This window comes from Corythoichthys intestinalis, chromosome 19 (assembly GCF_030265065.1).
Source record: "Corythoichthys intestinalis isolate RoL2023-P3 chromosome 19, ASM3026506v1, whole genome shotgun sequence".
Classification (NCBI taxonomy): domain Eukaryota; kingdom Metazoa; phylum Chordata; class Actinopteri; order Syngnathiformes; family Syngnathidae; genus Corythoichthys; species Corythoichthys intestinalis.
Genome location: NC_080413.1, coordinates 17365230 through 17377777, shown reverse-complemented (window position 1 = coordinate 17377777; position 12548 = coordinate 17365230). Strand labels below are relative to the sequence as shown.

At 39.1% G+C, this 12548-nt stretch overlaps 1 protein-coding gene across 8 annotated transcripts in view; it reads right to left on the bottom strand.

Moving 5' to 3' along the window:
- Positions 1–837: 837 nt before the first annotated feature.
- The window catches only part of slc25a47a (solute carrier family 25 member 47a), a 560121-nt gene continuing 548410 nt past the window's right edge, over positions 838–12548 (bottom strand). For 7 of the 8 annotated variants that reach the window (XM_057822967.1, XM_057822968.1, XM_057822969.1 and 4 more), the window contains 5 exons: positions 6288–6331; positions 6150–6221; positions 4583–4762; positions 4207–4462; positions 838–2495 (listed from right to left, as the gene is read on the bottom strand). In XM_057822967.1, coding sequence (XP_057678950.1) covers positions 2182–2495; positions 4207–4462; positions 4583–4762; positions 6150–6221; positions 6288–6331 — 866 coding nt within the window. In that variant the 3' untranslated portion in view covers positions 838–2181. Of the gene's footprint in view, positions 2496–4206; positions 4463–4582; positions 4763–6149; positions 6222–6287; positions 6332–9120; positions 9443–12548 lie in introns of those variants that run through there. The other variant, XM_057822966.1, reaches the window with a different exon arrangement.

The window sequence follows — 12548 nt, the reverse complement described above, 5'->3', positions numbered from 1 at the left end:
CAGCAACAGATGATTTATTTGAGGCGTGAATTTGCCTACCAAATTTAATGACTTTCTAATCTGGCTCATAGACTTCAAAATTACTGTATATTGACAGGTCACATTCAACAGACACTGCGCCACACCTTCAAGTAGGGGGCCATCCCACACTCCGCTTCAGTTATTCGCAGTCGATCGCAGCGACACATGCAGCGGACCGACGCCGGATTTAGGTTGAAAAAGTACCAAAGCAGTACCGCATAAAAACAGGAAGTATTGTCTCAGAACTGATTTGTTCTAGGATTCAAGGTAATTATTATATTTTTCATACCATGCATGCATTTTGAAACGATGTGAAAAAATTCAATGGGTGAAATTAGCCGCGATTGCATTGGCTTCATAGTTCGCAATATTTACGTCAAATAAATGCAAACTGAACGCTTTTTTTTTTTTTTTTGCTTTAAACCACGGATCGAGACTGTTTTACGTCCATATCTATAAAGAATTCAGGGATTTAAGCATTTATCCACAATAATTCTTAACAGAAAAAGCTGTTTACATAAGGCCGCCACTACATTTGCTTCCTGACTAGCATCATAATTCGCAATATTTACATAAAATAAATGCTAACTGCCCGTTTTTTGTGCTTTTAACCAAGAATCGAGCCTGTTTTGCGTCCATATCTATAATGAATTTAGTGATTTAAGCATTTATTGACAAAAATTTTCAACGGAAACAGCTCTTTGTCTGTGATTCCACTCGGTAAGCTTTGACGGCCACGCCAACATTGCAGGCCTCCCATTAATCGGCCCCGCGTCCCATCAATACATTATGAAGTCTATGTCTGGCTAATAAAAGGGAAAAAAAGAAAAAAAACATCAGACTTAAACATTTATTGTACTCGTATTCAAGGCACGTGCATGGACATAAATTATTAATGAATCCTGTAATGATAAAAGCAAAAACATAAATATTGGGTGACAACCCGCTTTGATAAATGTAAAGCCATTCAAAACAATTCCATTAAAAGTACAGTTTATCAACAAAAAACATAAATAACAGAAATGTGCATGGTAATGTGCACTGTTGCAGCTCCTCCTCTCCTTACTGCAGTTCTTATCTGCCTTGAGCCCCAATTGACTGGCCAGACGCGCCACCTAGAGGCCACAGATGGCTATTTCCATCATGAATTCTACCTGAGCTTCCGTGACGTAGTCACATTTGACTGTAAAATAATACAACACGTTATCCAAGTTAAAAACGAGACTAGGTTCCGTCAGACAATAGCACATTTTCCCATGTTCGGGAGATTTCAAGTGTTTTTGATTGCAAGATAAGGTCTTGCAACGTTATCCCCTCAGCCAAATATGAACAAGACGGGGTTTTCACATGAAATATTCAGCAAGTGCTTGCAAAAAATTGGGATTAACTGTTTAAAAGTGGCAGGTGAACAGAAGAGAGCCAAATTCTTAGTGTGGTTGCACACCTAAAAAAAAAAATAAAAATAAAAAATAAAAATATACATATATATATATATATATATATATATATATATATATATATATATATATATATATATATATCTTAGTTTTTTTAAACTATAATTTCTTGAAAACAGCCTCTAAACAAGGGTGGTTATTTTTATGACTGTACAGTACAGCCACAAAAGCCTCTGCCTACTTTATAGTTCTGAACTAATTCAAAGCTACATTGATATGACATACTGTATCTCATTAATCTGGCTATCCTGCATAAATAGTTTCTTCTTTTTTAAAAGGGGTTTAAAGGGGTTTTATTATTATAAACATACAGACTTTGTTCCTTTTTTCCCCCAATACAATATTTAGTTTATTTTTGGGATGGGACTGAAGTTGTATTTTGTAAAATAAAATGTGTAATATTCCAGAATAAATTGTATGTAATGTATATTTTTTTTCTTAATTTATGTGATAAAACCTTTGTTGAACTCATTTGGCTGCCACGGACGATGCCAGACGTCCAATCCATTTTCGGTGGGAGGATTGTCAGCGGTGCCACCTTCTAAATTCAAATGGACTGGACATCCAACTACTGATAAATTAGTGATCAACAATTTACTGACTTTCAACTATTCTCTAAAAGAAGTATTTCTGAGGTATTTGGGGACAACTCATTGTAGTTATGTTCTAAATCCAAATGTCTGAGTCAACTGGATGTGCGTTCTTACTCCAAGCCCACCCGAGGGGGATCGGTATGGTCCGGCGTGGCCTGCAAGAGGCCAGTCAGAAGCTCGTAGGTGACAAACACCACCACATTGACCGGGAAGGCACGCAGGCAGTTAATGCCCATGCTCCGGTAGAAGACGGCCACGCCCTCAGTCCGCGCCGTCTCTGTAATGCAGTGCACCAGCCCGCTGTAATGCCGCGTACCACGGACGCCGTCCATCTGCATGCGGGCCTTGATCACGTCCATCGGCGTGCTGAAGGACCACGCCAATGTGCCAGCAAAGCCTCCGGCCAGCATCACAGCGCTCCAGGCTGCAAGGTTATAGAAGTCGTCAGCTTCGAACATTAATGAGTTCAAGTTACGAGCAGGACCGTTTTTGTTTTCTACATAAAAATCTGAATATCAATTTGAACTGATACAAAGTGGAACTAGCACTGGTATTATTGTATAGTGGTATGAAAAAGTATCTGAACCTTTTGGAATTTCACATTTCTGCATAAAATCACCATCAAATGTGATCTTTGTCAAAATCACACGGATGGAAAAACAGTGTCTGCTTTAACTAAAACCACCCAAATATTTATAGGTTTTCATATTTTATTGAGGATAGAATGCAAACTGACAGAGGGGGGGGAAATAAGCAAGTGAACCCTCTGCCTAAAGAGACTTAAAGAGCAATTGAAACCAACTTTTACCAAACATTTTAAGTCAGATCTGTGCCCAATCACTGATGAGTGGTTTAAAGCTGCCCTGCCCAATGTAAAACACACACCTGGTAAGAATAGTCTTGATGAGAAGCATTGTCTTATGTGCATCATGGGTCGGTCAAAAAAACTGTCTGAAGAACTGCGATCAAGGATTGTTGATTTGTATAAAGCTGGGAAAGGATACCAAACCATCTCTAAAAGTCTGGACGTTCAGCAACCGATAGTCAGAGAAGTTGTCTACAAATGGTGAGAGTTTGGCACTACTGCTTCTCTCCCAAGGAGTGGACGTCCATTAAAGATGACGCCAAGAGTTCAGTGCAGAATACTCAGAGTTAAAAAAAAGAACCCTAAACCCTAACCCTAAATGTAAAACTATGGCCATGAATGGTGTTGATGGGAGGACTCCACAGCGGAAGTCACTGCTGCCTAAAAAAAAACATTGTTGCTCATTTAATGTTCGCAAAAAGGCAGTTGGACACTTCACAGAAGTTTTGGCAAAATATTTTGTGGACTGATGAGTTGAATTGTTTGGGAGTAACACACAAGATCAGGTGTGGAGGAAAAATGGAACAGCTCTCCAACATCAACACCTCATCCCCACTGTGAGGCATGGTGGAAGGAGCATTATGATTTGGGGTCGTGTTTTGCTGCTTCAGGGCCTGGACAATGTGCAATCATTAACGGAAGAATGAATTCAAAAGTTTATCAGGATGTTTTGCAGGAAAATCTGAGGCCGTTTGTCAGACAGTTGAAGCTAAAAAGAGGATAGATGCTGCAACAAGACGATTAAAAACACAGAAGTAAATCAACTTCAGAATGGTTTCACAAGAACAAAGTACACGATCTGGAGTGGCAAAGTCAAAGTTCAGACTTGAACCTCCTTGAGATGCTGTGGCATCATCTAAAGACAAAGATTCATGCCAGACATCCCAGGAATCTGACTGAACTACAGCAGTTTTGTAGAGAAGAATGGGCCAAGATTAGTCCTGATCGATTTGCCAAACTGATCTGTAACTACAGGTAGCGTCTGGCTGAGATTATTGCTGCCAAAGAGGGGGCCACAAAATATCAACTGTGATGGTTCACTTACTTATTTTCCCCCTTCTGTCATTGTTTGCATACTATCCACATTAAAATATGAAAACCTATAAATGTTTGGGTGGTTTTAGTTAAAGTAGACACTGCTTTTTCATCTGTGTGATTTTGACAAAGATCAGATCACATTTGATGGTGATTTTATGCAGAAATGTGAGAAATTCGATAAGTTCAAATACTTTTTCATGTCACTGTACATTGTACAAGTGCTGTCCTTTACCTGGTTTATCTTTCCCGTTCCCTGTCAGCATTTCACAAATGGTGTTGTAGCTCAAAAAATAGATGGCGAACCCGGGGCCATCCCTCAGCGCCAGCGGCAAGGCCCCCCGGTACAGCCCCCGTAAGCCCTCCTCCTTGAGGATGCTCAGGAGACAGTGGGCTGGCCCACGGTACTTGGGCTTGCTCCCTCGCCGCACGGACTCTGTCTGACACTGAAGGCGCACTTTGATGATGTCACCGGGTGCTATAAACAGCATCTTGACAAAGAGAGAGGTTGTTATTGTGAAGTGACATTTACTTACATGTTAATCGTGAGTGACAAGAATGTATTTTGTCTGGCATTACGTATAAGAACAATTTTACTTTAGCATTCGTACCTGCATTATTCCGCCTACCATTCCTGACAGGAAGATTTCCGGCTTGGTGCTGGGGCCATAGGGTGCTCCTCGCGCCTGCTTTAGACAGTAAAGACAGTTCCTGTAGGTCCCGAATGCCACTGAAGACGTGACGGACATCGTTGCCATTGGCAGTGACATGCCCTTGAAGAAGCCGTGCACCTGATGACATCAGAGAAGGTAACACTGCACAATGAACAGCTGCTAAATCGCAGTTCATTTTTCATGCCCACCAATATATGCCAGAGCTTAAATGTCACCATTTCAGTAGAATTTCCTCAAAAAAGATATATACCATATTTTTCGGACTATAAGTCCCCGTTTTTTTTTTAATAGTTTGGCAGGCGGTGAGACTTATACTCTGGAGTGACTTATGTGTGAAATTATTAACACATTATTATATCATTTCTTGTGTTATTTTGGTGTTTTGGAGTGACACTGACAGTTTGGTAAACTTGTTAGCATGTTCTTTATGCTATAGTTATCTGAATAACTCTTAATAGCTATGTTACGTTAACATACCGGCCACGTTCGCATTTCGTTGTTGATGCATCATGTAACATCATCACATTGTATACTTATTCAGCATGTTGTTCTCTATTGTATTTTTATTTTAAATCGCCTTTCAAGATGACATATCTGTTCTATGTGTTGGATTTTATCAAGTCATTTTCCCCCCAAAATGCTACTTATTCTCCAGTGTGACTTGTATATGTTTTTGGGCATTTTATGGCTGGTGCGACTTATTGTCCAAAAAATACGGTAAATAAAAGATGGATTTATCACTTAATTTTGGACGGGGGCAATTACTAAAGTATATGACTTATTTTGTTGCCCACATTACTCTTCTACTGAATAATGTAACAGTAAATTGCCCCGGCTGTCCTGAGATTATATATCATCCTTCTACAAACTTTTTTATGATTAGTTTTTTCATGCTTACATAGACTTTGCTTTGTCCATCAAATTACCAGAGTTGGGCAGAGTAGCCAAAAATTTTACTCAAGTACGACTGGCATTACTTCAAAATAATATTACTCAAGTAAGAGTAAAAGTAGTCATCCAAAAAAATGTACTCAAGTACATGTAAAAAAGTATCTCGTGAAAAGAATACTCAAGTAATGAGTAACATTTTGAATAACTGTTTATTTTTGTTTAGATTTTTTTTTTTTTTAAACAATGGTATTTTTTTTCTCTCAGCACTTATCTATATGAACTGTTGTTATAATGATATTGCACAATAACCCATTACATGTTCCTTCTCAAAATGTTACTCAAGTAAATGTAACAGAGTAAATATAACGCGTTACTACCCACCTTTGCAAACTACCCCATGCTGATTTCATGAAACAGCAAGCAACACTGCTCTTCCTCAAAGGTTTGAAATGCATGAATCTTTATCAAATACTTGTGATTGAACACTTATTTAGAACATGATTTTGACCATAACAGCTTTCCAAACAACCATAATAACTGACATACATTATATATATATATGGTGATGTGTAGGTGTACCTAATTTAGTGGCCATGTGTGTTTTTTTCCTCACCCCTTCTTTGGAAAATGTGGAGGCGATACACTGCCATACTCCAGTGAACTGTCTTTGGGTTTGGATTCTGACCTGGGGAATGAATGTAAATGAGTTCAGCTGTTCATTTAAAAATTCTTATTTGATAAACAAGTGTACCTTGACAGTGTCCAGAGGATAGCCCACAGCCAGGCCACAGGCCCCTGCACAAGAAAGTAAGAGCAAAGACACAATGCATTGTGGGTTAACTAGAAGACAAGGCAATCTTCTAAATGTACAGAACCCGTTTTTTCACTTCTCACTCATATATTAACTGTAACGCTAAGTAACTATTTACCCACTGAGATGTTCTGAAACTTTGGTATGGCTGTAATTATTGTTGTCACAGTCAGAAAGCTTTTTTTTCTCCTAACATTACAATCATTATTATATTTGACTTTTTATCTGATGTATTCAATTCTTAATTGCAACAGAAATTTTTATTTTATTTGCCTTGGGTAGTGGTGGATGAAGTACTCACTTTTTTTTTCACCTAAGTAAATGTACAGATACAGGTGCAAACAATTACTTAAGTACAATTATCTATTAAAGTAAAAGTACAAAAGTAGTACATTTACTTCAAAAGTAGTAAATTTACAAGTAAAAAGAAAGTATTTTCTCCCAATGCAAAAATGTAATATACGTAAATACTGTATACAGTGGTACCTCTACATACAAAGTTAATTCGTTCCAGGACCTTGTTTGTAAGTCGAAATGGTCGTATGTCAAGCATGATTTTCCCATAAGAATACATTTTAATTCCATTAATTCGTTCCACAGCCCGAAAACCTACATTAAATCCTTAATAAATACTGCTGGTACTAATTCAAATGGCAACTACACATAGCAAAACAAATAAATTATGAATAAAAACCGGAATAATAAAATAATAATAATTCCTGTAATAATGTAACAAATTGCGTTCTAATGTGGCGGACGTGTTTTGCGTGCTGTAGCTGAACGCACCGAGTCGCTGAAGTGACAGAGAGAGGGAGGGAGAGATGCGGTTGAGATTTTACTTTTTCTTTTAATGTTTTGTTGAGAACACTGTCAACTGGGGCGGACAGTAGGCGTGTTGTGTTGCACAAGTTCTGAAATAAATGATAAAAACCTGACGAAGATGGCGATTTCTTTGGCGATGTTACCATAATAATAATTGTCACCTTAATTTATAAAGACTGGTGAACGGAGGCCGGAGGAGGAAGTGGAGATCGACTTTCTACGACGGTATTGTTGAGCCAGTTCACAGATGTGCACCTCTTGCTCTTATTTTTCTATCATTTCCATCTTCATTTCAAAGATAAGAGTCACCTTTTTCCTTGTTTCACCACCTGCACTAACCTTCTTGGAACCTGTATTGGTTTTTCTCACAAGAAAATCCACCATGCATCCGTTTGCGGCGCTGTCATGTCGTCGTATTTTGAACATGTCGTCGGATGTAGAGACAAATGGCGAGGCAAATTTTACGTCGGATTTCGAAAAGATCGTGTGTCAAAGCGAAGTATTGGCCCGAATATAAGACAGTTGTTTTGCATTGAAATAAGACTCAAAAAGCGGGAGTCTTATATTCGGGGTCTAGACATTATACCCATTCACGACGCTAGATGGCGCCAGATATCATTGAAGCGAATGCTGAACTTGAGGAGTAATGTTCTGTCATGATAGATCTAAGATACTCTCAAGTTTAACCAGTTTGCATTATTTTATTGCAATGTTTTTCCTTAATCAGATTTGTTTCAAGACTACAGTTACAGTTAGACCTCACTTGATGGTTAATGCAGTTATTGCAATTTTGTTGTTTTATCACAATAGATTGGTTTACATGTCAAAAACCCAAAGCCATTCATTTACAAATGTGATTGCACTTCAGTTTACATAATTAAATGTTCAGATATTAAGATTTGAATGAGGCAGAATAACATGCTTTTTCTCTCAACTATATTGTTATAATCATTTGTTTCAGATGTATTGTAATTATTTTCTGTATGAAAATTAATTTGGTGTTCAAAAAGTCTTTTCAAACTTGAGTCTTGAAAAAGAGGGGGTCGTCTTATAATCAGGGCCAATACGGTATGTCGAGGTACCACTGTGTACATACATACGAGTGATATTGAAAGAACCAGAAAACTCATTGACTGCTCAGTTTTATTTAAAACTGTGCAAAATGGAAAAAGACAAACAATAAATTGACAGCTTTGTAAACAGAAGCTTAACAAGCTAAAAAATTCCAAAATTTAGTTTAATGGCGGACTGCAGGCAAGTATCAGGTGCATACCGCCACCTACTGTACAAGAGTGTGCAGCACCCATTTGAAGGCGCGGTGCTACACTGTTGGTTTTTATTGGTCAATATCTTGGTCACCTGCTTAATCTTGCTTGTACTCGTGTTGCTGCCTCTAATGCTCAATTATGATATATTGGCACGGGGCTTATCGATTGTGCCGGGGACATGAAAACGAAACTATCGATTCACAATGGGGAAAAAAATGAAAACAAACAAAAGTAACGTATAACGCAGGCGACAATTTGACAAGTAGTGGAGTAAGAAGTACAGATGCGTGCTGTTGAATGTGAAGTAAAAGTTAAAAGTACTTCATATTTATACTCAAGTACAACAACGAGGTACTTTTACTTCGTTACGTTCCACCACTGCCCTTGGGGTCCTATACGTAGTAGCAATGTTCCTGAACAAAATTCTATGGATGCCGCGTCTCGTGTAGCTCAGTTTCCAACGTACCCTAAACATATCGGCAACATTTAAACCGGCTTGTCAGGTTCGTTTGCTCTCGAAAAAGAAAAACGAACGAAACATAAAATAGCATGAAAAATAAGCCTCTTGGTTAATTATTCACCACATGTCCTGAACTACGTTGGCGGGATTTAAAAGCAATAAATACCATAAAAATAATAAATAACAGGCAGCCATGTTGTTGTCAGGGAATGTCAGCTGTTACCTGCCAAGGAGCCGGACACGAAATCGGCGATATGCATCTTGTCACCGTTTAAACTGATGTCGGCGAGAATCAGTTCCCGTGTATGTAGCCATTCCTCTTACTACTACAGTAAGGCTACTTCGCCCCACATCAATTTCATCCTTGTGTGAATGACTGTTACGTGACATCACGTGTGGCAGAGTAGGGAGGACCACATAGATAGTGTGTATATAAGGCTAGATTTTTGATGCGCTCTGTGAGCCAATTGTGAACGGCGTCGTCCCTTGTCGGCCGTTTTACGTCAGAGCCATTCGATGAACATAACATTATTGCTGATAAAATTATCGCTCAATTTTCAAACTGTTTGGTTTGTATGAACATCAGAAATTTGGTAATTTTTACTGCATACTTGAAATATATAATATTTGATCAAACTCGAGCCTAAATTATAGCCAGGTAACACATTTATACGTTTTGTTTTGTTGTAAACCAATCGAACAAGAACTCAGCAAGTTCAGACGATCGGGTAATGACAACGACCTCGGCAGGAGAGCCCGCCAGAAAATATCTCCGACGCAAGATGGCCGCCAGTTTTTTCCGCCGCCGACTCGGCCTATATGCATCTAGCCTTGCCAAACGTCTAAAGACCTCTAACCACACCTCTAAAGAGGAAGTCGGACATCCGGACATTTAATGACGTCACCAGCCACAACAAAGCGTCGCCATATTGACAATGGGGCAAAAGACGAGTCACAAGCAATTGCTCTGTCGTGCACTGCAATACAAAAGCGTTTAACTTTCATTTTATTTGCAGTCTTTTTTCCTTCGGAATGACTATAAGTTGCTGTGTTGCGGGTTGTCACACAAGGAAGAGTTCGGAGCTGCGTTTGAAGTTATTTATTCTTCCACGTGAGAAGAAAAGGGGAAACAAATGGCTGAGAGCAATTAATCGAGGAACAGTAAAAGAAGACGGTTCCGTGGACTATTTTCACCTGTGGGAACCTAAATCTAAGCACATTTACGTTTGCAGCAGACATTTTGTTACTGGTGAGTAAACTTTAATTTTTGCCCCAATTAGCTGCTAGGATTCAATAGACTAGGCAGTGGTTATTATTACCGTAACCGGCAACTCGCAAAGCGTTATTTTTCTTTTGCCGTGAACTGCTCTAATTAGTCAATCGGTATATTATTGGCCTGGTGGGAATTGGTTATTTTGCCGTGACGTGTTCACGGCTAAATAACGCTTGGAGGCGAATTACCGGTTATGGCAGAAATAATCACTTCGTATATACTACCAATTTTCTCAGTTCCACACACTACATATTCCACCAAAATGATAAAGGTCAACTTACTGGGTGACTTTATAAAGTAGTTGTAGATATTTCCGAACTCCACTGCAGGCCATTCCTTTGTTTATCCAGCTATCAGCTGCGACTTTGTATCAGCAGCTTTGTAAGCCAATAAACGCTAATTTTAAATTGCATCGCCTCCTCGCGTCTGTCGGCATGGACTCGTGATAATAGTAAGCCACGTTTAAGACGTTTTTAGTAAAAAAATACGCAAAACACACCTGAAATATTAATTTCAGACGTTTGTCTATGGAATGTTTAGCTGTGCGTTCTCCCGTCACAAAATGGAGACACGTTGCTAAGCCAGGTGACGTCATCGTGACATCACGCCGACTTCCTCCATGGTGTTTGAGGTCACATTCCAAAGAAAAAAACTAATGTAACTTTCCACGTGACGTAACTGTTAGGCCCGCCAACACTTACAGTTGTGGTCAAAAGTTTACATGCACTTGTGAAGAACATAATGTCATGGCTCTCTTGAGTTTCCAGTTATTTCTACAACTCTGTTTTTTCTCCGATAGAGTGATTGGAACAGATACTTCTTTGTCACAAAAAACATTCATGAAGTTTGGTTCTTTTATGACTTTATTATGGGTTAACAGAAAAAGTGATCAAATCTGCTGGGTCAAAAATATACATACAGCAACACGAATTAGCAATTTCTTGAGAGTGATTATTGACTTGAACAATCATTGACTTGAACAAGTCAAGAAAGTCACTTGGAGCCATTTCAAAGCAGCTGCAGGTCCAAGAGCAACAGTGCAAACAATTGTTTGTAAGTATAAAGTGCATGACACTGTTTTGTCACTGCCACGATCAGGAAGAAAACGCAAGCTATCACCTGCTGCTGAGAGAAAATTGGTCAGGAGGGTGAAGATTCAACCGAGAATCACCAAAAAGCAGATCTGCCAAGAATTAGAAGCAAGCGTGTTTTGCATCTCCATGGACTGAGGGGCTGCCGTACAAGAAGGAAGCCCTTGCTCCAAAAGCGGCACCTTAAGGCTCGACTGAAGTTTGCTGCTGATCACATGGACAAAGATAAGACCTTCTGGAGGAAAGTTCTGTGGTCAGACGAAACAAAAATCGAGCTGTTTGGCCACAGTGCCCCGCAATATGTTTGGAGGAGAAAAGGTGAGGCCTTTAACCCCAAGTACACCATGCCTACCGTCAAGCACGGTGGTGGTAGTATTATGCTGTGGGGCTGTTTTGCTGCCAATGGAACTGGTGCTTTACAGAGAGTAAATGGGATAATGACGAAGGAGGATTACCTTCAAATTCTTCAAGATAACCTAACGTCATCAGCCCGAAGATTGGGTCTTGGGCGCAGTTGGGTGTTCCAACAGGACAATGACCCCAAACACACATCAAAAATGGTAATGGAATGGCTAAATCAGGCTAGAATTAAGGTTTTCGAATGGCCTTCCCAAAGTCCTGACTTAAACCCCATTGAGAACTTGTGGACAATGCCGAAGAAGAATGCTGAGGTCCATGTCAGAAAGCCATCAAATTTAACTGAACTGCACCAATTCTGTCAAGAGGAGTGGTCAAAGATTCAACCAGAAGCTTCCCAGAAGCTTGTGGATGGCTACCAAAAGCACCTAATTGAAGTGAAAATGGCCAAGAGACATGTTACCAAATATTAGCGCTGCTGTATGTATATTTTTGACCCAGCAGATTTGATCACTTTTTTCTGTTCACCCATAGTAAAGTCATAAAAGAATCAAACTTCATGAATTTTTTTTTGTGACAAAGAAGTATCTGTTCCAATCACTCTATCAGAGAAAAATCAGAGTTGTACAAATAACTGGAAACTCAAGAGAGCCATGACATTATGTTCTTCCCAAGTGTATGTAAACTTTTGACCACAACTGTACAATAGCCAATTGCAGACGAGGACAGTGTAAACATTTTTTAAACAGTCAGTGATGTTAAAATTTGCAAACTGAATATTTATAAATTATTGTGTTTTTACAATCCCATTTCACTTGAAAATTTACAGTCTTTAATTTAATTTTCCAGAACAAAATTATCAGCACCTCCCTTCCGCAGTATATCGTAGGCGAGAAATACAAACATTTATACGCAGGCAGGTGTTAGCTT